The sequence below is a fragment of the Nerophis lumbriciformis genome, linkage group LG17 (assembly GCF_033978685.3).
Source record: "Nerophis lumbriciformis linkage group LG17, RoL_Nlum_v2.1, whole genome shotgun sequence".
Lineage (NCBI taxonomy): Eukaryota > Metazoa > Chordata > Actinopteri > Syngnathiformes > Syngnathidae > Nerophis > Nerophis lumbriciformis.
In genome coordinates, this window is record NC_084564.2 from 20,744,536 (window position 1) to 20,772,500 (window position 27,965).

At 36.1% G+C, this 27,965-nt stretch overlaps 1 protein-coding gene across 3 annotated transcripts in view; it reads right to left on the bottom strand.

Moving 5' to 3' along the window:
• The window catches only part of ets1 (v-ets avian erythroblastosis virus E26 oncogene homolog 1), a 120,533-nt gene that overhangs the window by 75,783 nt on the left and 16,785 nt on the right, over nt 1-27,965 (bottom strand). For all 3 annotated transcript variants that reach the window (XM_061972706.1, XM_061972709.1, XM_061972708.1), the window contains one exon: nt 27,104-27,254. In XM_061972706.1, coding sequence (XP_061828690.1) covers nt 27,104-27,254 — 151 coding nt within the window. The remainder of the gene's footprint in view (nt 1-27,103; nt 27,255-27,965) is intronic.

The following is a 27,965-nucleotide window of genomic DNA, read 5'->3' on the forward strand; positions in this document are numbered from 1 at the left end:
ATTTTCTCGAGAGTAAGGATAACCGAGATATGAAATGTTCATATTGTTGATTTTATTGAACATGTGGTTTATTTTATGTATTTTAGGGGTACACAAAATAATCCATTCCCTTCCGAATGTCAATTCTTATTTATCCCTTATTTAAATCGATTCAATATTTTGAAGAAGCGATTTAAAAAATAAAAATACCTTTTTTGAAATACGTCCACACACGTAAGTAGCCGAAAGAAGTAATATTTGTTATTTTTTGCACCAAATAATCGATAATCAATCACTGAATCGAATCATAAGTTGCAAGATTCCCATCTGTGACGTAGTCAGATGCAAACTGCAGACTTGGTGTCAGGGTGACTGTGCAAACATACCTGAGCCATACCTTATTTTGTATGCTAATTGTGATGACTAATACTATAATTGCTGCATGATTAACAAGCACTACAGTAAATAACGGGACTATGCAATCGTAAAGGCGCTAAAAGAAGAAATAAAGGTAATCAAATAAGGGGGGAAAATAAACTTATTTTATTTAATTTTTTTTCTAGGAATACTAGCAGAAACGTGACTGGTGGTTGGTTTAAAGAGAAAAAAAAGACGTATTAATAATTGATACTGATCTCACTGTGAATAATCAAAAAGTGTTCAAATTCTGGGTTGTTGTTGTTGTTATCTTGAGAAATCAGGAACAAAGAGTCTTCCTGGAAATCTAGCTGCTAAAAAAAACAGAGGTTTGAGCCAAGCACGAGTATTCAGAAAGTGAAAGATTACAGGACGTAACGTCATTATCTCCGCACTGGAGGAACAATATTCTCCTCACAACCAGCGCAGTAGACATCTTTGTTTTTAAACATTTGTTAAAAAAAATAAAAATGGCGGTGCTATGCAAAACACACACATGTCCACTGCAAAGGACGTTGGCTCTCAGGAGGTTACGGGAACATTCATATTGTTCCCATCCCACATGGTCGTCATCATCGAGCTTGTTTTTTAAAGGCATCATGGCAAACGTCAATAGGGGCGGGCGGGCGCTGTTTGCTAGCGTGCATTCCTAAATGGAGATGGAGGCAGACAAACCGCCCTGGGGTATTGATCACGTATGGATCATCAAAGCTGCGCTACTTCACCGCTTCCATTAGCGAGCCTGTGGCTCAGGTTTCACTGGCCAGATAGGAGCCTCGTTTGGGAAAGGAGGAGGCTGCGGTTGGAGGAGGGACACGCTGCCTCATCGCAGCGAGGTGGGGGCGGGGGGGGGGGTGCACGGCGGCACTTCATATCAGTCAGTCCGTCCTTCTGAGTGGACGTCTTTGTTTTCTGTTAATGAACTCCCTCGTAGCTGTTCTTAAAAGGAGCGGCCTGCGTTCTTTGGAGCCTCGGGGTGCCCATTAGAGTTTTTAATGGCGTGGCTGACTAATACCTGGGCTGGTCCCACAGAATGCTCGAGCAGCCTCTCTCTATAGCAGGGGTGTCCAAACTTTTTCCACTGAGGGCCGCACACTGAAAAATCAAAGCAAGTGGGGGCCATTTTGATATTTTTTTAATCTCAAAAACCAATACAATATATGTATAAACAAATATACATTTAGGCCTCCACTCAGGCTTGATCCAAAGGGTTTTGGTCAAAAAAATAATAACATTGTGTCATTATTCAGTATTATTATTTGTATTATTATTTAAGTTTTGAATCTCTAGATCAGGGGTCGGGAACCCTTTTGGCTGAGAGAGCCATGAAAGCCAAATATTTTAAAATATATATCCGTGAGAGCCATATAATATTTTTTTTAACAATGAATACAACTAATGTGTGCATCTCTAAGAAAGACCAACATTTTTAGAGTATAATAAGTCTCTTATTATTTTTTAATAGCATTGTTATTCTGATGCTAACCAATAATAAATAAAATACTTCTTACCTTTGATGCGACTTCTTGAACAGGTGCGGTAGAAAACGGATGGATGGATTAAAATGCATGAGAATGTTTTATATTTTGAACGTTATTTTTAACACTGTGATTACCAGCGGCATTATTCATTACTTATCGTGTTAAGCAATGTCAGCTAAGATTTATCTGAGAGCCAGATGCAGTCATCAAAAGAGCCACATCTGGCGCAAGAGCCATAGGTTCCCTACCCCTGCTCTAGATCAACATTAGGTCTATCTGTCAATATAACGTTTTTAAAGATTTAAGTTGTATTCTCTTTTTGTCAAAAAAAAACGAGTTTATTTATGGAAAAAACACAAAATATGCAATATTTTCACCCAATAACATTTTTAAGTGGAATATTTGAGATTATATAATAATTGGAGCCTTAAAAGGGTGAATAACTCATAACACCATTGATTGTAATCCATTATTATTTTTTTAGCAATGACACTTAAAAACAAATCACACTAAAATGATTGGGGATCCAAAAGGGTCCTACTCAGTAAAGTGTTAAAAAATAAGTTGTAATTTTTTTTTTTTTACTGTTTACTTTTAACACAATAATCTCGAGATCAACTTCAGATCTATCCGTCAATTATAAGTTGTATTGTTGTTTATGTTTTTTGTTTGTTCGTTTTAGGCCCTTATTTAAAAAAAAAACAGCTCAGCAAACACAAAATATGCAACATTTTCCCCAAACAATATCTCAAAGTGGAACATTTAATGGTCAATAATTCATCATTCATTATTATTTTTCAAAGAAAGAAACAGCCTGCATGGCAGCTTTGTGTTATTAAAGTAAACATTGCAACATCTTCTTGTTACATTTCACCTGTTTGCTCTTTTATAACACTTTTTATGTTTTTAATTTTTTTCAATCGTATTTTTAAAATGTGCCGTGGGGCTGTTAAAAAATAACCCGCGGGCCGCAAATGGCCCCCAGGTCGCACTTTGGACACCCCGGCTCTATAGCAAGCATATCTTCTTTATACGAAGCCAGTTTACAACAGTCATTCGGTTTTCATTGAGCTAACTCAAAATCTCAAATAAAATGAATTAAAATCAATTTAATTGGTGCTCGCCCCCGTAAAAACAACAACATTTTAACATATAACATGTCTTTTAAAAATAAAAACTAACTTTTAGATCATAAATATTGTATAAAAACAAGTAGTTTTATGAAGCAATGTAATAACAATGAACAGTATTTACGTTAGACCAGGGGAGTGAAACGTACAGCCCGAGGGCCGGATCAGGCCCACAAGCAAGTTTTATCAGGCCCGCGGGATTGGTTTGCTAAGTATAGAAATTAACCTGAAATTTTTGAATGAAGGAAACAGCTGTTCTAATTGTGTCCACTGGATGTCGCTATAGCAATTATTTGTATCTTTGTAGACGATGCTACATATGTACAAAACGTTAGTACATCAGTCAAGGAAAATGATGACCTAAGTGGTCACACCACAACAAGGCGTCTTGTAATATTGGCACAGATTAGAAATATTACGTATCTAATGACTATGCTGATAAATCCCGCAAGAGATTTGGTTTCCAATCGCATAATCCAGGTGTGTTAGTCCGAATTTTCGAATTCCATGGGTTGTAGGAGTCATATTTAGAGCCAAACTATTTGAGAAATCGGACTAATTTAGTGCATGGACACGTACCGAATTAAATGTGAATGTGGGGGGGCGTGGCATGCGGACCTGCAGAGACGCGGGGTGTGTCAGGATCGGCTTCGAGATTAGTGACAGGTACGTAGATGACACAGCTGTGAGTGTTTGTCTGATCACCCGTCGCTCTGTTAAAGGCAGCGGTCGGGAAAGAGAGCAGGTTTTTGGTGGTGGAGAAACTTAAACATGGTTGAAAAGCACCCTTTATTGAAAAATAAATCATTGCTCGCAAAGATGAACACGGCTGTAATGTCCATCATTGGTGGTCCAGAGAACCCGGAGGGGCAAGACCTCCACAGTGAACTACTTGGTATAACGTCCCGCTGTAGCGTTCCAAACAGTACCATGAACCAGTCACAAACAGTACCATTAAACAGTACCATCATACAGTATCATCAAACAGTCACAAACAGTACCATCATACAGTACCATCATACAGTCACAAACAGTACCATCATACAGTACCATCATACAGTCACAAACAGTACCATCATACAGTACAATCAAACAGTACCATCATACAATCACAAACAGTACCATCATACAGTCACAAACGGTACCATCATACAGTCACAAACAGTACCATCATACAGTACCCACAAACAGTCCTAAACAGTACCATCAAACAGTACCATCATAGAGTACCATCAAACAGTCACAAACAGTGCAATCAAACAGTACCATCATACAGTACCATCAAACAGTACAGTAAAGCAGTACAATCATACAGTACCATCATGACTAATGATCTATTGCTAACGATGGATTCTGATGCGTCATCTATGTTGCTGCTTCTTGATCTTAGCGCTGCTTTCGATACCGTCGATCATAATATTTTATTAGAGCGTATCAAAACACGTATTGGTAAGTCAGACTTAGTTTTGTCGTGGTTTAACTCTTATCTTACTGACAGGATGCAATGCGTCTCCCATAATAATGTGACCTCGGACTATGTTAAGGTAACGTGCGGAGTTCCTCAGGGTTCGGTTCTTGGCCCTGCACTCTTTAGTATTTACATGCTGCCGCTAGGCGACATCATACGCAAATACGGTGTTAGCTTTCTTTGCTATGCTGATGACACCCAACTCTACATGCCCCTACAGCTGACCAACACGCCGGATTGTAGTCAGCTGGAGGCGTGTCTTAATGAAATTAAACAATGGATGTCCGCTAACTTCTTGCAACTCAACGCCAAGAAAACGGAAATGCTGATTATCGGTCCTGCTAAACACCGACATTTATTTAATAATACCACCTTAACATTTGACAACCAAACAATTACACAAGGCGAATCAGTAAAGAATCTGGGTATTATTTTCGACCCAACTCTCTCCTTTGAGTCACACATTAAGAGTGTTACTAAAACGGCCTTCTTTCATCTCCGTAATATCGCTAAAATGTGTTCTATTTTATCCACTAGCGACGCGGAGATCATTATTCATGCGTTCGTTACGTCTCGTCTCGACTACTGTAACGTATTATTTTCGGGTCTCCCTATGTCTAGCATTAAGACTACAATTGGTACAAAATGCGGCTGCTAGACTTTTGACAAGAACAAGAAAGTTTGATCATATTACGCCTATACTGGCTCACCTGCACTGGCTTCCTGTGCACTTAAGATGTGACTTTAAGGTTTTACTACTTACGTATAAAATACTACACGGTCTAGCTCCGTCCTATCTTGTCGATTGCATTGTACCATATGTCCCGGCAAGAAATCTGCGTTCAAAGAACTCCGGCTTATTAGTGATTCCCAGAGCCCAAAAAAAGTCTGCGGGCTATAGAGCGTTTTCTATTCGGGCTCCAGTACTATGGAATGCCCTCCCGGTAACAATTAGAGATGCTACCTCAGTAGAAGCATTTAAGTCCCATCTTAAAACTCATTTGTATACTCTAGCCTTTAAATAGCCCCCCTGTTAGACCAGTTGATCTGCCGTTTCTTTTCTTTTCTCCTCTGCTCCCCTTTTCCTTGTGGAGGGGGGGGGGGGGCACAGGTCCGGTGGCCATGGATGAAGTGCTGGCTGTCCAGAGTCGGGACCCGGGGTGGACCGCTCGCCTGTGCATCGGCTGGGAACATCTCTGCGCTGCTGACTCGTCTCCGCTTGGGATGGTGTCCTGCTGGCCCCACTATGGACTGGACTCTTACTATTATGTTGGATCCACTATAGACTGGACTCTCACAATATTATGTCAGACCCACTCGACATCCATTGCTTTCGGTCTCCCCTAGAGGGGGGGGGGTTACCCACATATGCGGTCCTCTCCAAGGTTTCTCATAGTCATTCACATCGACGTCCCACTGGGGTGAGTTTTTCCTTGCCCTTATGTGGGCTTTGTACCGAGGATGTCGTTGTGGCTTGTGCAGCCCTTTGAGACACTTGTGATTTAGGGCTATATAAATAAACATTGATTGATGATTGATTGATCATGTAGTACCATCAAACAGTCACAAACAGTACCATCACAGAGTACCATCACACAGTCACACACAATGCCATCAAACAGTCGCAAACAGTACAATCAAACAGTACCATCATACAGTACCATCAAACAGTACAATAAAGCAGTACAATCAAACAGTACCATCATGCAATACCATCAAACAGTGCTATCATACAGTACCATCAAACAGTACCATCATACAATACCATCAAACAGTACCATCAAACAGTGCTATCATACGGTACCATCAAACAGTACCATCATACAGTACCATCAAACAGTACCATCAAACAGTACCATAATACAGTACCATCAAACAGCACCATCATACAGTACCATCAAACAGTCACAAACAGTACCATCAAACAGTACCATTATACAGTACCATAAAGTCGTATGGCTTAATGGCAGCAACAACCGTCTTTGACTGTTGGTATTATGAATATTGTGTACGTGATAAATGTGAAGCCGGCTGTGACAAAACAAACGTTGTTGGAAGATGTTGCTTCACTTCCTGCGTGGACAAAGCGATTGTTAATTGTCTTCCAGTCCTATAAATAACATGCAAAGTGAACTAGCGGTGCAATTGAGGCCAGCGGAACAAGTGAGATTAGATTTCAACGTCTTCACCTCCAAAAAGGCCGTTGCCATGGTTTTAACATTCAACTGGCTTATTGCAGCCTAGCGTGGCGAGCTGATGCAGCAATTTCCCCTGCTGGCTGGTACGTCTATGATGTCACGTAAAACACCTGCTCCTCTCTTCACACTTTTATGGAAGCTTATTGAATTGGAGGCAATGCTCACAGCTGACATTTTCAAATTGTTTATGTTATGTGCGCTTCTTTTTCTCCATCAATACCTTTTGAATGTGAGCTGATACTTAGTCAAAATAAAAGTGCTTGATAATTTGCAGCATCAATTTTTTTGTATTATTGTTACTTATGTTCTGTTATATTATGTCTTGATTAGTGGTAACTGTCTTCTCATAAAAAGACAACGTTATCCTGTAAATGTTTGACCTAGTTCTTGAAAAAGTTAGATATTCTCATAAAATGATGTTATTCTAATTCGGTCGAAATGTTTTATTTAAATCTTTTTTTCCAATAAAATGGAAACTGTCCTGCAAATGTTTGACACTTTTAAATGTAAAATGACTTAGTTTTCCTTTTCCTTAATTTTCTAAAAATTAACAGTACAATTTTTTACTTAATTGCAGAAAATATATGCATTTTTTTAGTAAAATAATGAAATTATCCTTTTTTTTATTTCATTCACATAAATATTTTTTAAGATTGTCCTTGAAAAATGCGAACTTTATTCCTGTAAAATCACAATGTTACATTGCACATTTTTTTTTACCTTATTCTAAAGAAATCTGACTTTTTTTTCTTTGTGTAATAACATTATTCTCAATTTGTTTTGGTCTTAGTCTCATAAATTTACAACTAAATACAACTTCTTTTTTTACTGTTTTTCTTTAGTTTTTTAATTGTTGTAAAATAAATGAATAAAAACCAACTTTTCTGTCGCTATATTCAGCTTTTTTCCACTCTTTTTATGATCTGATATTATTATTTAATCATAAATACATCATCAAGCTATTTTTTTAAAACTTTTTTCTTCTGAAATAATGACATTCGCCTCTTTTTTACACTTATAGAGTCATCCTGCAATGTTCTTTAATTACTCTTTAAAAAAAAGATATATTCTCATAAAAATAAAATTTTATTCTGCAATATTTTAACTTTCGTCTAAAATTTTAATTTTTTTTTTCCCTTGCAAAATGAAATCGTTCTGAATTCTAGTTTTGCTTTATTCTCGAAAAAATAAAACTTTTTATTTTTTAAAATGCAACTTTATTCTACAAATTGATGTTTTTTGGGGCAAAATAATGACATTATTCTCGCATTCCTATTGACGTAATTCTAGTAAAATGATGATTAATTTTCGGTAAACCAAACATTTTTTTTCAAAATAACGCGACAAGCTAATGCAGCAGTTGCCCCTCCTGCTTGGCACATGTGTGTCTGCAGCACGTCTATAATCCCCACGTGGAACACCTGCTCTTTTTTTTAACCACACTTTTCTCAAAGCTAATTGAATTTGAAGTGGCCATGCACACGGTGGCCAACTTCACAGCATTAGAAGAATTCTGCTTGCTTAAAGAGGAACTGCACTTTTTGCCTTTCATTCACAATCCTCATTTTTCTTTTTTGTATGCATTTTAAATAGCAAATTGATCAAAAGTCTGCTTACAATGGAACCCATGGGTGCCACTTTGTTCTGCCTATAAAGCCCTTAAAAAACATCCAAACACTTCCATTAATGTTTTACAAACATGATGTAAGTATATATGTAATGTAGTAACGGGTACATTAATAATAACATTTAATATTTACGTATTTTGATCATTTTAAACATATGCAGGGCATTAATTTAAAAAACGCATCACAACAGTTGCTCTTTTCTTTTCAACATCACTGATTATTACTCACTGCAGACTTTACAAGAGCCAACAAACATAATAAAACATCCCTTACTGTACAACGTCTGCTGTCATTAGACTGCTGGGATATTTGTATGTTCCCTTTTAGATGAAGAATGACTCATAATCCTCACAAAGAAAGTCTTTCGGCTGTCAAAGTGTACAAACATGTCGGATTACGTCCTCATCCTTCTACTATCCAGGTGAGGTGCATTGTTTATGATCTACAATACAGTTTGACGAGCAAGGAAACAAGGGAGCAGCTGATCAGTCGATCATGTCAACATTGGCAAACAAGCTTGTGATCAAGTTGCCGCTATAAATAGTTGGTCTGCATTAGCGTAAGAAATAACAATATCACTAATACTTGGTTAATATTCCAAATCACAAAATGTAAATGAAGTATTGTTGACACTTTTAGAATGGTTATTTATTGCGTTTTATGGCGAGAGCTACCATTTACGGAGCCCCTAAAGGGACATGGATGTTTTGCGAGATCTCGCAATACTTTTCGCGAGAATTCGCAAAAGTTTTTTTTTCCTATGTCAGTCGGAAGTGAAACAGACACAGCGATGGAGGAGCGGGAGCCTACCCATCATCTGTGCTCTGTTGTGGGACCATAATACGATTTGATGTCTTTATATGTTAGGCCACTACTAAAATAAGTAGATGTCAAACTACTTCCTTAACGTAAATGACCGCCATAACCACAACACCAGGGGGAGCTCCACTAACCACGTTAAACCCAGATTCCGATCTAACAAAGGTCTTAACTCATTCTCTTTCTATGCCACATCAATGTGGAATGCGCTCCCAACAGGTGTAAAAGAAAGGACATCTCTATCCTCCTTCAAAACCGCACTAAAAGAACACCTGCAGGCAACTTCAACCGTAAACTAACAAACTTCCTTTCACATCATACCTCTTCGGATTGTAATTAATAAAATGTAAATAATCTAATGTAGATACTTATTCTTATTTTCTCTGATCTCTATCTCTATGTCCACTACTTGATGTACATATCCTACCAAGTCAGTCCTACACTGTTTCAATGTCCATTTCTCGGATGATGCAATTGTTAATGACTGAAGTGTTGATATCAACCAAACCTAACCCCCCCGGATTGTAAATAATGTAAACAATTCAATGTATATACTCTGATGATTATCTTGTGTGATGACTGTATTATGATGATAGTGTATATCTGTATCATGAATCAATTTAAGTGGACCCCGACTTAAACAAGTTGAAAAACTTATTCGGGTGTTACCATTTAATGGTCAATTGTACGGAATATATACTGCACTGTGCAATCTACAAATAAAAGTCTCAATCAATCAATCAATGTCCTCATGTCTTTCATGATTGTGAACGATAGGCACAATTCCCCCCCAAAAAAGTGCGGTTCCCCTTTTTGCTTAAGTTAAAGTTAAAGAAGCACGTGCTTCTTTTTCTGCATGGATATTTTTCCAATGTGAGGCGATGGCTGGGGCAAAATGAAAAATCAATGTGTGTGTGTGACAATGGGCGCAGTGTGTGAATAGACGGTGTTTAGCATGCAATCAATCAGTCACTCATTCTGAGGCCCAGATGGGTGACACACACACACACACACACACACACTTCCAGAGGGTGCAGACAGTGAACCAGTAAAACAGTAGGATCTTTGTGATGGCTGTCTAGTGGCTCAGTGGCAGCTCCATGAGTGCTTCATGTTGTCAGAAGGTGCCACAGGCTGCATGCCCCCCTGCTGAGATCTAAGGCTAAGCTGGCAGACCAGCAGCATATCTTAAAAGTCTGTTTATTTGTGTCTTGTGTGCATCTTTCCCTTGTGCCTCACATTCCACACTCTGCCGTGTGTGTGTGTGTGTGTGTGTGTGTGTGTGTGTGTGTGTGTGTGTGTGTGTGTGTGTGTGTGAGAGTAGTGTATAAGTGCAGTGGGAAAGCAGAGGAGCCCCCCTGCAAAAAAAGCCTTTTCTGAACAATTAGCTCCGCTAAAAAGGACATCTCTCCCTCCATTAGCGGCACCACGTGCCCCCCATCACTCCATTGTGCAGATAATTCAATTATCCCCACCCCCCCGCCGAGCCTTTTTGCCTCCCAGACCTCCCCCTCGCCTCGTCTTGCCCTCCCAGCCCGTAATGTTGCCGACATGCTCTCAGATAAAGCCGTGCTGCAGCAGCTGAGGGGAAAATGCGTCAGTCTAATTTGCTTGGCGGTGAATGAATGAATGAATGACTGAATGAATGTCAACGTCGGAGGGAGGAGTCACGCTCAACACAAGCCTTTTTACCCCAACTCTTTCACTTCTTCTTTTTTTTTTTAAACATCACACTTTTTACACCTTTTTAAATATATATATTTATATTTTTTTAGAAGTGATTGTCAAACTGTGGTACAGGGCTCCATCTAGTGCAGGGGTATCAAACGGATCAGGCCCGCGAACAGGTTTTACCTGGCCCGCCGGATGAACTATAAAAATTTAACTGAAATTTTATAATGAAAGAAACCGCTGTTCTAAATGTGTCCACTGGATGTCGCAATAGCAATTCTTTGTATCTTTGTAGATCAGTGTTTTTCAACCACACTAGTGTGCTGTGAGATACAGTCTGGTGTGCCGTGGGAGATGATCTAATTTCCCCTATTTGGGTTAAAAATGTTTTTTTGCAAAGCAGTAATTGTAGTCTGCAAATGATGTGTTGTTGTTGAGTGTCGGTGCTGTCTAGAGCTCGGCAGAGTAACCGTCTAATACTCTTCCATGTCAGTAGGTGGCAGCAGGTAGCTAATTGCTTTGTAGATGTCAGAAACAGCGGGAGGCAGCGTGCAGGTAAAAAGGTGTCTAATGCTTAAACCAAAAATAAACAAAAGGTGAGTGCCCCTAAGAAAAGGCATTGAAGCTTAGGGAAGGCTATGCAGAACGAAACTAAAACTTAACTGGCTACAAAGTAAACAAAAACATAATGCTGGATGACAGCAAAGACTTACTGTGGAGCAAAGACCGCGTCCACAAAGTACATCCGAACATGACATGACAATCAACAATGTCCCCACAAAGAAAGATAAAAACAACTAAAATCTTCTTGATTGCTAAAACAAAGTAGATGCGGGAAACATCGCTCAAAGGAAGACATGAAACTGCTATAGGAAAATATCAAAAAAGAGAAAAAGCCATTAAAATCGGAGCGCAAAACAAGAACTAAAACACTACACACAGGAAAACAGCAAAAAAATCCAAATAAGTCAGGGTGTGACCTGACAGGTGGTGACAGTACACCTACTTTGAGACAAGAGCTGTATTGATGCATGCTTGGTTATGCTTTAAAGTCATACCCAACAATTGTGACAACGACTTTTTACTGTCAACTGAGTTTACTTTTTTAATGATTTCTGCTGGTGGTGTGCCTCCGGATTTTTTCAACGCAAAAAATGTGCCTTGGCTCAAAAAAGGTTGAAAAACACTGTTGTAGATGATGCTACGAATGTACAAAAGTTAGTACATCATTTGATTAAAATGATCAAACTACATAAATAACAAACTGTAATTTGATTTTGATATCACTTTTTTATCTTGATAGATTGAAAATTAACACCAATGAGTTGACTGATGAACATCATCACATAATGTATTCAGAAAATATAAATAACGACAAATAAAGTATATATATTATTAACCGCAACAGGTAATTGTAAAAAAACAAAAACAAAACAAAAAACATTTTGATTTGTACATTTTCAGAATGTGCTTGTTCTATTTTTAAACAATCCGAAGTTGTCTTTATTTTTAAGTTATCGTGCCGTGATTTTACCAGTCCAGCTCACTTGGGAGTAGATTTTTCTCCATGTGGCCCCCCCATCTAAAATGAGTTTGACACCCTTGATCTTGTGGCACACTAAAGATTAAAGCACAGTGTTTTATTTCAATAAGTCCAAACACAGTGTTACTGTTCAAAACTGTGTGTAATGTTACAGTGGCCAAAAATATTGTTAAATAAAACCTCTGCCTTGTTTTTAAAGTATACTTAGGCCTACTACGCTACTGTACTTTTATGTTGGTCATTATGGTGGTACTTAACTTAACTTAACCAGGTGTTTTCTGAGGTGCTACTTGGTGATAAAAACACCAAGTAGACATAGGCATAACAGTACTGTATAACGCCAACAGGAGGATTGCTATGCTATGCTGTGATGTACAGTAATAAGCAGCCATATGTTCCATTTTCCACTGCAAGATCAGTGTATTATTTACATTTTGGAAGTTTTACAAGATGTGTATTTACTATGATATTCAGGTATGAACAATATTTGCTATAAATATGAACAATAAACAAAAAGACTACATTGACAACTACAATTCAGTTCAATCTAGAGATGTTCAATAATGGCTTTTTTTGCCGATATCCGATATTTCGATATTGTTCAACTCTTAATTACCGATTCCGATATCAACTGATACCGATATATACAGTCGTGGAATTAACACATTATAATGCCTAATTTTGTTGTGATGCCCCGCTGGATGCATTAAACAATGTAACAAGGTTTTCCAAAATAAATCAACTCAAGTTATGGAAAAAAATGCCAACATGGCACTGCCATATTTATTATTATTTTTTTTTTTTTTTTAACATGCCTCAAAACAGCAGTTTGGAATTTGGGACATGCTCTCCCTGAGAGAGGTTGGGGGGGCGGGGTTGAGGTGGGGGTCGCGAGGTAGCGGTAGGTCTATATTGTAGCGTCCCGGAAGAGTTAGTGCTGCAAGGGGTTCTGGGTATTTGTTCTGTTGTGTTTATGTTGTGTTACGGTGCGGATGTTCTCCCGAAATGTGTTTGTCATTCTTGTTTGGTGTGGGTTCACAGTGTGGCGCATATTTGTAACAGTGTTAAAGTTGTTTATACGGCCACCCTCAGTGGGACCTGTATGGCTGTTGACCAAGTATGTATTGCATTCACTTGTGTGTGTGAAAAGCCGTAAATATTAGGTGATTGGGCCGGCACGCAAAGGCAGTGCCTTTAAGGTTTATTGGCACTCTGTACTTCTCCCTACGTCCGTGTACCACTCCGTACAGGGGCGTTTTAAAAAGTCATACATTTTACTTTTCGAAACCGATACCAATAATTTCCGATATTACATTTTAAAGCATTTATCGGCCGATAATATTGACAGTCCGATATCGGACATCTCTAGTTCAATCCAATATGTGCAATGTGTTTATATTCCAGGTCATGTCCAAAGTGTATATGAAAAAAACATGACCAAAGGGAAAATAAAAGTGTTTGATCACAGTGAAGCCGGTTCAAAACTGCTATGCCACTTTGGTATTAATTGCAAAAGTAAATAAAACACAATAAATGGGCAAAAACGACACAAAATCAATGTTTTTATTTAGAGATTTTACCTTTAGGGAAAAGGTTCGGCTGCAATATCAACTGAAATAGTATGGTTGTTTTAGAAATACGGTCGTAAATCTGTCATGATTACTGTGTTTGAAGCGATGCTAAATTAGGAATTAGCTCTATGGGCTTTTGAATGGAGACTGCCAAACTGAACTAAAACTATTACTAAGGACAGTTTAAGCCAGGGGTGTCAAATGTACGGCCCGCGGCCCGGCTCAGGCCCGCAAACAGGTTTTATCCACCCCGCGGGATGATTTTGCTAAGTATAAAAATGAGCCGACATTTTTGAATGAAAGAAACTGCTGCTCTAAATGTGTCCACTAGATGTCACAATAGCAATTATTTGCATCTTTGTAGATGATGCTACATATGTAAAAAAAAAAACAAAAAAAACATGATGTTAGTGCACCAGTCGAGGAAAATGATAATTTGATTTTGATATAATTATTTTATCTTGATATATTGAACATTAACACCAATGAGTTGACTGATGAACATTATCACATCATTTATTCAGAAAGTAAAAATAACAAGTAAAGATAGAATACAGTCTAAGAGGAAACAACAAATTATATTTGCCTACATTTAGAACAACTTTAAAATCAATGTGCATTTCAGTGCGTGGAGTCACTCTGTGGAACAACTACAGGGGACGAGTTAAAAACCTGTTCTAACATGATTCAATTTAAAAGACTGTTTAAAAAAGAAGTACTGAAGAAGTACGAGGAGGAAAGAGAGTGATGACCTCAGCACAGAGCGATGGGAGAGAGGTGTATGGTCAGGGAGTGTTTGGCCTGTGTGTGTGTGTATGTAAGCGAGTGTGTGTGTGTGTGTGTGTGTGTGTGTGTGTGTGTGTATGTGTGTGTGTGTTTTGTCTCGTCTTGTCTCGTCTCATACTAACAGTGGTACTATTGTATTGTTAGTGTACAGGAGCTTTTCTTGTTTTTGTTTGTATAGTATTGTTCTTGTATTATATTGTTTATGTTAAATGTGGAATGAGTGAGAGGGGTTGGGATGTTATAAGCATCTGCTTCATCCAACCCCTTTTCAAGCCTTGCATAAATGTCTCTGCCAAAATGTAAAAAAAAAAAAGTGTGTTGTTGTACTGTGCAGGTTTGAAATAAATACTTCAATTCAATACTATTAACTGCAACACATAAGTGTAAAAGAAAAAACAACATTATGGTTTGTACATTTTCAGAATGTGCTTGTTCTATTTTCAAACAAAGAAAACAATCTGAAGTTGTCTTTATTTTTAAGCTATCGTGCCGTGATTTTACCAGTCCGGCCCACTTGGGAGTAGATTTTTCTCCATGTGGCCCCCCCATCTAAAATAAGTTTGACACCCCTGGTTTAAGCAGAGAAAAACTATAGTTGTACACATGACGTCGACCACGGTGATAATCAGCTACGGATGTGACCTTTCGCCATAATGGTGGGACCCCCACTCTGGTCATTGTGGCCCTAAACAGCTGCATCGTGTTCATGCCAGGGGCCGGTCCTTATAACACCCCCACAAACTACTTCCAGTCATGTGTAACTCTACTACTCCTCAACCCTTGCACACCAAAATGTGAAAATGTGTTCCTACTGTGTTGCTATTATTTTTATCTAAAATACACACCACACGGTGGCGCTCCAATTAAACCCCAATGACTTGTCAAGACATTGTAGCGCTTCACGCTGCTCGCATGATGCCATTATTTCTTCCTTCATTGTGGTTTTCAGTACAACATGTTCTTCAGTGGTGAGCAATTAGTCATGGTGTTATCCAAGAGGAACTGACAAACACTTCCCCCAAATGAACCACACAGAGATCTCGCAAAGGGAAGTCAACAACTTTGCCAAAAAGCTGACGGTGTCATGACACGTCAACACTAATAAGCCGTACACTTATTCATGTACATGACTTTTTAATGTAGGTTTTTATTTCCATCGTTATATTGATTGTTCACTATCATGTTAAAGTCTTTAAATGTTTCTGTGGTTTTGTTATTAGGTTGTTTTTTTTTACAAGTAGTCTGGGAGAAATTACATTCCTCCCGCCTCATGTAAGAGAGCATGGTCTAAGGCTCTTTTTCCTGTAATATTATGCCTTGATTCTGTTATAAGCATAATTTTCCTGTTAAATTTGTAATTTTACATTTTTAAATGGTGATTTTTTTTAATAATAAAATTCTTCTCGAATACTGACTTTATTTCCATAAAATTGTGACAATTTTCCTCATACAATGACCGTAATTTTTGTATATTCTCCGGATAAGATAGTAAATACTTTTATTTATCCCACAATTGTTGCAGTGCAGGTTTTTACATACAGTAACAGAAGTAAGGCTTAATGAAAAATTTATAAATAAATAAATACTACATATTACTCACAAATACTATAAATAACTATAAATAGAAGATTAAAAAAAAAACATTATGACATTATGGATGTCAACTTGGTCAACATCCTTCTGTCAGCCGCCTTCTAAGTACTGTTTAGTGGGCAGCCTAGGACGGAGTCAGCTCACTTAATCACTTTATTATGTCTGTTCCTGTCTCTGACCGTGCTGCCAAGCAAACGACGGCATAGAACATCGCAGAAGCCACCACTGTGTCGTAAAAAGTGTGCAGTAATGACCCACACACCCCAAAGGACCCCGATCTCCTCAAGAGGTGACTTTGACCATTCGTGTACACAGCGTTTAAATTGTGAGTCCAGTCCAGTTTCTTGTTGAGGTGAACACCCAGGTATTTATGAAATTATAATTATTTTTTTGTAAAATTCTGATATCATTTTACATTTTAATTTATTCTTATAATTCATTTAACTCTTTAAAGTTTATTTTTACAGATGTTGATGAAATAATGACATTTATTTTGCAAATGTATTCCAATGGCAAAATGAATTATGGCGTGGTTTGGTCTCTTTAAAATACAAATTTTACATTTTATAATGATGACTTAATGCTCATATATTACTTTAAAAAAAAAATCTGGTCCTTGGAATTTTCCGAATGCATACTTGCAAACATTCAAACTTTGTTTTCCCTTAATTGTTATCAAAATTACTTTATCTAATTAAATTATTATTATAAAATGGTGACCATTACAATTGTTGTCGATACAATCATCATATTTTTCTTGCTAAAGTCTTTCAATATTCCGTCAAAATGAATTATGACTCGGCAAGTTTGTTCTCATTAAATCACATCTTTTTTTTTTGGAAAATTAAGAATTTATTCTCGCGAAATTTCAAAATTCAGTCTTTTCATTGCAATTTTAGGAATGTATTTTTGCAAACAGTTGGGTTTTTTTCTTGAGAAAATAGCAACATTTTCTCTCAAATATAGTTACTAAAATCTTGCAAAATAATTTTTGAAATAGGTGTATAATATTCCGTCAAAATCAATTGTGACTTGGCAAGTTTGTTTTCAATAAATTAAAACTTATTACATTTGAAAATGATGCCTTTATATTTGCACATTTAAAACATTCTAGCTTTTTCCTGAGATTTTTACCTATTTCTTACACTTTTTTAAATGATTTTTATCTTATTTTTGTAAAAAACTAAATTCAAAATCTTGTAAAATTTTGATTTAAGCCTGGAATTTTTTCTTTATCCTAAAATGGTGAGTTCTTTTTGTATAATTTTACTGTCACAATTGTTGTTGATACAATCACATTTTCTTGCTAAAGCATTTCAGTATTCCATCAACAGGAATTATGACTTAGCAAGTTTGTTCTTTTTTTTTTTTTTTTAATTAGGAATTTATTGTTGCAAATTGTATTGCAATTTTAGGAATGTGTTTTTGCAAACAGTTTTAAAAAAATCCTGAGAAAACAGAAACATTTTTCTCTCAAATATTTCTAACTAATTCTTGTCAAAAAACAAATAAAATAAAATAAAAAGTTTTAAAAAGGTGTAAAATGGTCCATCAAAATCAATTGTAACTTGGCAAATTAGTTTTTAATAAATTACAAGTACATTAGAAAATGACGGCTTTATATTTGCACATTTAAAAAAATCTAGCTTTTTTCCTGAAATTGTTACATTTTTCTTGCACTTTTTAAAACTGTTTCTTTTTACCTTATTTTGTAAAGAAAAAATGAATGAAATATTTTTTTAATTTTATATAGTTTAATTTAATCCTGAATTTTTTAATTTATTTCAAAATAATGACTTTTTTCTGTAGAATTATATTGCCACCATTTTTTTAAACTTTTTATCAATCGTGATATTTTCCTTCTTCATTTTCATTCATTTACGACTTGTTGCTTGCATAATTTTGAGCGTGTTCTAATAAAATTCCGACCTTTTATTCCCCGGTAAAATTATGACATTATTCTTGCAACGTATTCTCGCAACGTTACAATTTTTTCCCCTAGAAAATGTTTGTACTTTATTCTTGCAAAATTCAGAGTTTATCCTGGCAATTTTTTTCTCTCGTAAAACCAGGAGTGTTTTGTAAAATGTTAACAATATTCTTTAAATTCCATTAATTTCCACCATGTTGTATGAAATACTGTACATCATAGGTATAATCATATAACAGCAGTGCCATTGTCCTCCTAAAGATTAACTTTTAGTAAGACACAACTTGCAACAAGTGTGTAGGGGCTAGCACCTGTGACCTCTGACCTGCGATAACCCAGTGGAAATGTGGGAGCACGCGCACATTCCTCCGCTGTTGTCTGCGGCTTTTCCGTGTTTCCACTCTTGTTTTGTTTTATTGTTGCAGGAGGGTGGAGGAAGTGTGCGCCGGCCTGATTAGCATCACTGCTTCCTCCTTTCCCATAACCCCCACCGAGACCCCCGCGGGCCCCGCTGTTTACTTGCAGGGATAAAAAATGGGCCTGCGCCCGTGTGGACGTGCACCTCGTTATAGTCCCAAGACCCTCCCTCCGCCCTCGCCGTGTTCCCCCGTAGTTCTCCACTCAGCCTCTTTTCTCCCACCGCCACACATCCTCGCTCCTGTGACTTATCCTTCCTCGCTGCTCAAACGCCATTACGACCCCCCGCCCCCCCTTTTGCAAGTGTCCAGCTGTCAGCTCACATCAAATAAAAAGGAGGCCAATGGTCCCCGAGTGCCAGATCACAGCTGTGTGTACTAAATGGACGTTACACTGAGTGCTAAAGAGTTAATGTGTGTGTGTGTGTGTGTGTGTGTGTGTGTGTGTGTGTGTGTGTGTGTGTGTGTGTGTGTGTGTGTGTGTGTGTGTGTGTGTGTGTGTGTGTGTGTGTGTGTGTGCGTGTGTGTGTGTGTGCTTTGCTGAATGGGAGGATGCTGTAATGCAATACTCACCAGAGTGCATGGTGGGAATTTAATGAATGAAAAAGTGTGTGTGTGTGTGTGTGTTTTGTTGAGTGTGGGTCTGGATTACAATGACGCACATTTGAATCAAACACAGCAGTGACAGTTTGTACAAGAAACACACACTGTCACATTCTGTCGTGGGAGTGTGTTAGTAAACATGGCCATAGCGTGCGTGCGTGTGTGTGTGTGTGTGTGTGTGTCGTGTAACATCTGTATTCTCTCTCATACATTCAACATGTCACTTGGACCACACGCTCTTTTTTTGCCTTTTGAAACAACACATTTTTTCTCATAAGTACAATGTCATACTTTTTTTTAACTTAATTTCATAAAATGATGACCAGAATTACTTTCTTCCCAAAACATGATTTTTGTCAAATCAGGATTCAACTTGTTTTAAATTGCGTTTCCCACCTCATAGCTACAACTTTATCAGATTTTTTTCCACCATACAATTACATTTTTTTTTCATCATAAAATTATAGCAATATTCCAAAACAATTATTGACATTACATTAAATTATGATTTAACACTGGCTTTTTTATTTATTTTACTTTTCAATTTTATCGTAGCAAATTCAGAGTTTATTTGAATAAAAACAAAAATATTTATGACATTATTTTTAGCAACTTTATTTTTCGAAATGTTATATTTTTCTTGTGCAGATACAAGATATAGGAAGATGACAATATTTTAAGAAATAATCTGAAAAACAATTCTCTTTTTTTAAACTTAATTTTCTGTCCAAAAGTTGCTCAACATTTTTTTTCCAAAAATTGCCAGAAAATGTAATTTTTTCTTATAAAATAGTGAAATTTTCATAATTCTTCTGGGTTTTTTCTGTTTGTTTTTATTCCTATTAATTTACAATTTATTTACAATAGCTACAACTTTATCAGATTTAAAAAATAAAAATTCTAATTTTACTTTATTCTTTTTTTAAATAAAATTATAATTTAACTCTAGCAATTTTACATTTTACTTTATTCTATTTTTACATAATACAATTTTATGATAACACACTTTTGGGTTTATTTTAATTTTAAAAAAAAGCATGTTTTCACATTGAAATATGACAATATCTTAGCAAAATAAACAGACTTTATTCCGGAAAAATTATCACGTTTTCTCGTAAAAGTGGTCCAACATTTTTTTTTCTTTCTTTTTAATATTTTAACATGAAAAATATTTCTGTACAGTTTACAAGAACTTTATTCTCGTAAAATGACAAATGTATTTTCGTAAAATTCGATATATTTTACTCTAAAATAATGACATTATTGTCATATTTTTTTACTTGGTCGGAAATAAAGAACAATCCAAATACTGATCATATTTTTTTTTTTTTCTTTTTTTTTTTGTCAGAAAGTTGTCAGTTTATGCTCAAATTATGTTGATAAAAAATTCTCATAAAAGTTTTTAATTTTCTTCATAAAATAGTGACATTCTCATATTTCTTTACACATTTATTTTCATGATATAGTTTTGCAAACTTTTTTTATATTTTGTCTCTCATTGGATGATAATATTTTAGCAAAACTATTTCAGAAAAAAATATAACTTTATAGTAAAAATTACAAATATATTGATTGTAAAATTACATATTTTCTACTATAAATACCATACATTTTGTTAGATTTTTTCAAAGTCTAAAAAACGATCATTTTACCATGAATTTGTCCTTAATTCATGCACAATATTTTTGACATTTTCATAAAATGTTGGTATTTCCCCTCATAAATTAATGACATATTTTTTTTACACTTTTTAAAAAACTTTTGTAAAGTTGTTTGTACAACTTTTGTTCCTATGAAATTACAATTGTGTTAGTTAAAAGTAGGATTATTTTCAAGTAGTATATACTTTAATGACCACATGAAGCTGCACATGAGGATGGTTGGGAACGTTCAGGCGTGTTTTATTGTTGCGGACGGCCGCTGTCCCGTGCCCTGGACCCTCTAACGTGGAGGAAATGTGCACCAAAAGCAAAAAATGTTGAACATTGTTTTCTGGTTTATTATCAGAGATGAGTCAAGGCCTTGAGACGAAGCCAAAAAGAGGTTTAGCACCGTGTGGACAAGCACTAAATGTCTCCAACAACATCTCCAGGTGGCCTAGAAAGCTCTTTAAACTGTGCTGGTGATAGGATTTAGGAGCAGGATGAGAAAAAAAAAGAAAAAAGGGGGGAGGTCATTGCTGGGTCATTTTTTTCCACTTATCAATGTTTATGTCAACGGTTTAGCGCTGGGAGCGATGAAGTGAGGCTGCAAAGAAGTGTGTCTGTGGCAACAAAGCAGCAAATCCCATCAAATCCTCGCTCCCTCACACACGACAAACACTCCGACCTCCTCCGCCTCTCTAGAGACCAAACGAGAGGCTTGGGAAAAAGATGGCCGCCCTTTACCCCCTCGTACGGTCGCCCTCCCCTTAGCGTCGCGTACCTCCTGCGTCCACAGCCGAGGGAGGTGACGGGAGAAAGCGGCCCTCCGCGGCTCCTGTGGAGTGCGAAGCGGCCTGACCGCATCAATCACGCGTGAGGACGACAAGAGGCGATGGAAAGAATGTTCGCCTTTAAAATTAAACGACAAGAAGTAGAAAAGACGGAGGAGACGAGCTGGGAAAACAGGGGGGTTATCGTCAGCATCAGCAACACAACAAGTTTTGTATCACTCGGCCATGTTTTTCCCGAAAGAACAATCCACCATTGTGCTATGCTGCTCTTTTACAACACAACAACAAAGTCTGAATTTTACCAAAAGAACATTAAAAAAAATAAATAAATACAAATGAAGTCAGATAATTATAGAAAAAAATAAGCCCTAAATATAACTAATGTTAAAAATATACATAAAAAATAGAGATGTCTGATAAATGCGTTAAAATGTAATATCGGAAATTATCGGTATCGTTTTTTTTATTATCGGTATCGTTTTTTTGGGGTTTTTTTTTATTAAATCAACATAAAAAACACAAGATACACTTACAATTAGTGCACCAACCCAAAAAACCTCCCTCCCCCATTTACACTCATTTACACTCATTCACACAAAAGGGTTGTTTCTTTCTGTTATTAATATTCTGGTTCCTACTTTATATATCAATATATATCACTATAGTCTGCAAGGGATACAGTCCGTAAGCACACATGATTGTGCGTGCTGCTGGTCCACTAATAACACTAAAGTTTAACAGTTACTTTTACTAATTTTCATTAATTACTAGTTTTTATGTAACTGTTTTTATATTGTTTTACTTTCTTTTTTATTCAAGAAAATGTTTTTAATTTATTTATCTTTTTTTTTTTTTTTAAAGTACCTTATCTTCACCATACCTGGTTGTCCAAATTAGGCATAATAATGTGTTAATTCCACGACTGTATATATCGGTTGATATCGGTATCGGTTGATATCAGTATCGGTAATTAAAGAGTTGGACAATATCGGAATATCGGCAAAAAGCCATTATCGGACCTCCCTAATAAAAAATATAGACATTTATTGTTTAATATTTTTATTTTTTTTAAATATTATAGGGATAAACTTTTATAGGGAAGAACAGCAAAAAAAAATACAAAAAATCTGTCATAATTTCACAATTTTTAGACTAAAGTTTTAGTGAGAGAGAAAAAAGTGATAATTTTACAGAAAATATAGTCGTATATTTTCCGAGGACAAAATGTTGGCGAAAAAGTTGTGATTTCCTGACACTTAATTTGTAGTTTTAACAAATATATAAGAATAAGAAATGCAATTTTACGAGTGGAGCCAAAATATTAAGAGAAAAATATATATTTAAAGTTTCAGTAAATCAAGTTTCAAACCACAAATTAAAATGCATATTTTACAAAAATATAAATAAGTAATAATACAAAAAAATACTTATTACGAGGGGAAAAAAATCTTGATTTTCCAACAAATAAAGTAATACATTTTCCCAAATGTATTTTATTTTATATTATGAGAATAAAGTAGTAATTTTACAAGGAAGAACTATTTCAACGTTTTCTTCAAATAATGCCAGAAAATAAGAATAAAGCATATACACGAAAGAACACAAAATTGTACAATAAATTACCATTAAAAACAATCTTATGAGTAAAGTCTAAACAATACGGTAAAAAAAACATTGTAACTAAATGAAAGTTTTCGTAATCAAGTTGCAAAACCCACACATTAAAGTGTAAATTTTACTAGAATAAACCTTTAATATAACTATACAACTTCACAAGGAAGAAGTCTACATTTTCTGAAAATAATACCAGAATAAAGAGAATAAAGCGTTTCCATGAAAGCACACATCATTTTACAAGTAAAAGTACCATGAAAACAATTTTACAAGTCAAAATATTATGATATTGACTTTTTTTTTTTAAGTTGTAATTTTCCATGTATCAAGTTACAACCAACAATTTAAAGTGTTTTTACTAGAATAAAGTGATAATATTAATACAATAAAGTAGTACTTTACCAGAAAAGGCACAATTTTACAAGTAAAGCCAAAATATTACAAGAACCAAAGTCAATTTATTTATAATATTAGGAGAACTAAGTAGTCGTCATAATATAAGAATAAAACGGTATTTGTACGAGAACGCATTCACAATTTTATGAGTTTTAAACAACATTCAAGTGTATATTTTACTATAATACAGTGGTATAATCCAAGTAAATTCAAGTACAAATATTACAAATATATATATAACATTTAAATATGAAATAAAAATAATACAAGGAAAAAAGCCATGGTCTTACATAAAAATAAAGTGATTTTTCCACAAAATGTGTTAAATATTATGAGAATAATGTAGAACTTTTACAATGTGAATAATGCCAGAATATTAGAATAAAACACACAAACCTTTTCAAGGGTGTGAAAATGTTTGTACTTTTTACAGAATTAATTGTAGTATTTTGAGAATAAAGTTGCTGTTTTATCAGAGAAAGTCTTGATAATAGAAAAAAACGTACCCAATTTTTCAATATAGCCAAAATATCATCAAAGTGTTATAATATTTTCTGCAACTCATGTTGTAACCCTCAATACATTTTTGTTTCATCTGACCACAGAACTTTCCTCCAGAAGGTCTTATCTTTGTCCATGTGATGTCAGATGAAACAAAAATTGAGCTGTTTGGCCACAATACCCAGAAACATGTTTGGAGCAGAAAAGGTGAGGCCTTTAATCCCAGGAACACCACGCCTACCTTGGTTGGGTCTTGGGCGCGATTGGGTGTTCCAACAGGACAATGACCCCAAACACATGTCAAAAGTGGTAAAAGAATGACTAAATCAGTCTAGAATTAAGGTTTTAGAATGGCTTTCCCAAAGTCCTGATTTAAACGTGTGGACAATGCTGAAGAAACAAGTCCATGTCAGAAAACCAACAAATTTAGCTGAACTGCACAAATTTTGTCAAGAGGAGTGGTCAAAAATTCCACCAGAAGCTTGCCAGAAGCTTGTGGATGGCTACCAAAAGTGCCTTATTGCAGTGAAACTTGCCAAGGGTAACCAAATATTAACATTGCTGTATGTATACTTTTGACCCAGCAGATTTGGTCACATTTTCAGTAGACCCATAATAAATTTATAAAAGAACCAAACTTCATGAATGTTTTTTGTGACCAACAAGTATGTGCTCCAATCACTCTATCACAAAAAAATAAGAGTTGTAGAAATGAATGGAAATTCAAGACAGCCATGACATTATGTTCTTTACAAGTGTATGTAAACTTTTGACCACGACTGTAAATGAAGCTTTCAGCACATACATAATGTTGCCAACTCCAGTTATAATTAGGTAAAGACAGGAAAGACATGCCCACTCGTAAAAGGTGCGTGAAACAGCAACAGACATCAGTAGATGTGAAGTTAAATCATGAAATGCAAACTTACCCGAGCAAAAACAAGGCATATTTATCTGGAATAGTCTTGATACCAATTTACTTGACCCAGCCACACACAAAGAAGTTGTAGACCTCCAGGATTTTCCAAGTTTTCATCTATTTTGTTGTGTAAAATGATGTCTGGGCACATGACCAAAGTATAAACTTTTTTTGATAAAGTATAGAGGTCTATTCCATCGCATAGTTAGATTATTTGCTGGTATCTGCTTTTAATGGCAATATCTAGGCCCCTCAGAGAGTTCGCAGTCTGTTTGTTGCACAGTAGCCATGTTGGTTTGGTGGTCCACCACTTTGTTCACTTCTGTTCAAAAGTCACATGTCCGAGTACAACTTATACTTAATTTTTTTTATAAATGTATCTCATTTTATTTTATTTTATTTGATCCAGGTTGTACCCTGCCTTCTGCCCGAGTGCGGCTGGGATGGACTCAAGCACCCCCGCGGCCCCGAGAGGGACCAGTGGTAGAAAATGGATGGATGTATTTATCAAAACTAAAATAAATCTGTATTAAATACATAATTAAAATATTACTACTAGAAGCCATAGTCCTCCCTATGGCCTAAGGACCTCATGTTTTTCTTAGAATTAGAGAAAATTAAATATAATCTGAGGGGTACACCAAAACAATTAGACTTGACCTGGGGCTGTATGATGAGTTACATTGCTGCAATAAAGACACTAAAGGATAAATATTCACTGTTGACAATTAACTTTTCCACTTACCTCAACTCTTTTTTTGTTTGTTTTTATTCAGTGAAACTTCTCTGTAAGTTTGTGATTTGTTTTTTGTTTTCTTTTGTTTTCTTTTAGTCGGTTCGTGTGATTCCCTATCTGCTTGTGGTGAAGACGAAGGCAGTGCATTGCTACCCACTGTGACTGAAATGGAAGACGGGGGTGTGTTCTTTTTCAAAAAAAAAATTTTGTAATGTTTTTTTTATTTTGTAATATTTTAATTTTTTGTAGAATTTGTATTTATTTAGTAATTTTTTTAAATTTATTTTTTTATAAAAATAAAAAAAAGTGTCTGTTTTCTCAGTACCTGTATTATGATTTCCCTATCAAATGAATAAATAAATATTATTACAAAAATATTACTACTAATACTATTTATTGTAATAACCAAATCACTTAATAATAATTAATATTATATTAATAAATAAATACTACATTATTGATAAAAACTAATAAGTTTTATAATAAGTTGTAACATTAATCATTAAAAGTAATAAAGAAAGTTTTTAGTTTTTATAAAATGAAAATATTTTTTGTGTATTTTTGAAATAAAAAATAAATTCAATCAATCAATGTGAAGTGAAGTGAATGGAATTATATTTATATAGCACTTTTTCTTTAGTGACTCAAAGCGCTTTACATAGTAAAACCCAATATCTAAGTTACATTTAAACCAGTGTGGGTGGCACTGGGAGCAGGTGGGTAAAGTGTCTTGCCCAAGGACACAACAGCAGTGACTAGGATGGTGGAAGCGGGGATCGAACCTGGAACCCTCAAGTTGCTGGCACGGCCACTCTACCAACCGAGCTATACCGCCCCAATCAAAGTTTATTTATTTAGCCCTGAATCACAAGTGTCTCAAAGGGCTGCACAAGCCACAACGACATCCTCGGCTCAGATCCCACATCAGGGCAAGGAAAAACTCAACCCAATGGGCTACAATGAGAAACCTTGGAGGGGACCCCCAACCCCCCCTGGGCGACCGGTGCAATGGACATTAAAATATTATTTACATTGCAAATATTAGTTTTCATTTTCAAAAGTAAAAAAACAATTTTTTTTTTAATACTGTATTTTCCCGTGTTGGAATGAATAACCGTCAGATTTGTTTATATTCACCTAAATGTCCCATTGAATGAAGTATCAATGTTGAAATATTAGTCATTCATGTATTATGCATGAGTTGGATATTTTGGGACTTGGCTTAATTTGGTGATGGTCCATAGAAGGACATTGGATGAACATGTCCTACCTGTGGGACACGTGTCACGTCCATTGGGGACCTCCTGCAGGGGCACATGTTGGGGGTAGAGCGGCTGTGAGGGGTGGAAGTGCTGCTGCTGAGGGTGGACAACAGCCGGAAGATGAAACTGAGGACTGACGGCGACTCCCCCGCTCTGCTTCTGTGGACAAACAAAACAGAACCATTATTTACTGCGTTGTTTCCGCCTCGGCTAAATATGACGCTTTATCTTTTTTTGCTGTGTTGTTTTATTTTGCAGCTTATCTCAGAAATGCGACTGGGGCGGGGTATGAATTTTGCTGGATATAAGAGATAGCGGTGTGTTTATTTTTAGCATATCTAAACGTGCACTGGTCAACAAGGCTCAGTAGATATTGTTGAGGGGCTTCTGTTGGAAAGGAAAAATACATTTTGTCACAAAGTAACTAATTAAAGTATCCCAGCTGTGTGTTATACGACATCATTCTACACTGACTGACCATCTGATAAGCACAGCAGCGTTTATCAGTAGCCGGCCAGCTTTTTAGAGCACAAACAAGAAACGGCGATGTTGGGGGATTTATGCGAGCCTTTATGGGTATGAGAGTGAGACGAGATTTATCTTCTATCAGTCCAGAGAGCGAGCAAAGAAAGTGAGAATGCATGAAGGAGCAACGAGATGATGGACGGATTGGAGAGAGGAGAGAAACCATAGCAGTGGCGCCACACGGCTATTTGACATACATAGGCTGGAAAAGGTGGAATATTCAAATAGTCAGTTTTACAATTAAAAAAGTAAGTTAAGTGTGTTAAAATGTGTATGTGTGTGTTAAACGGACTGACTGATGTACTCCAGCAGCAACAAAAGTAAAACAAAAAGCAAAACAAACTC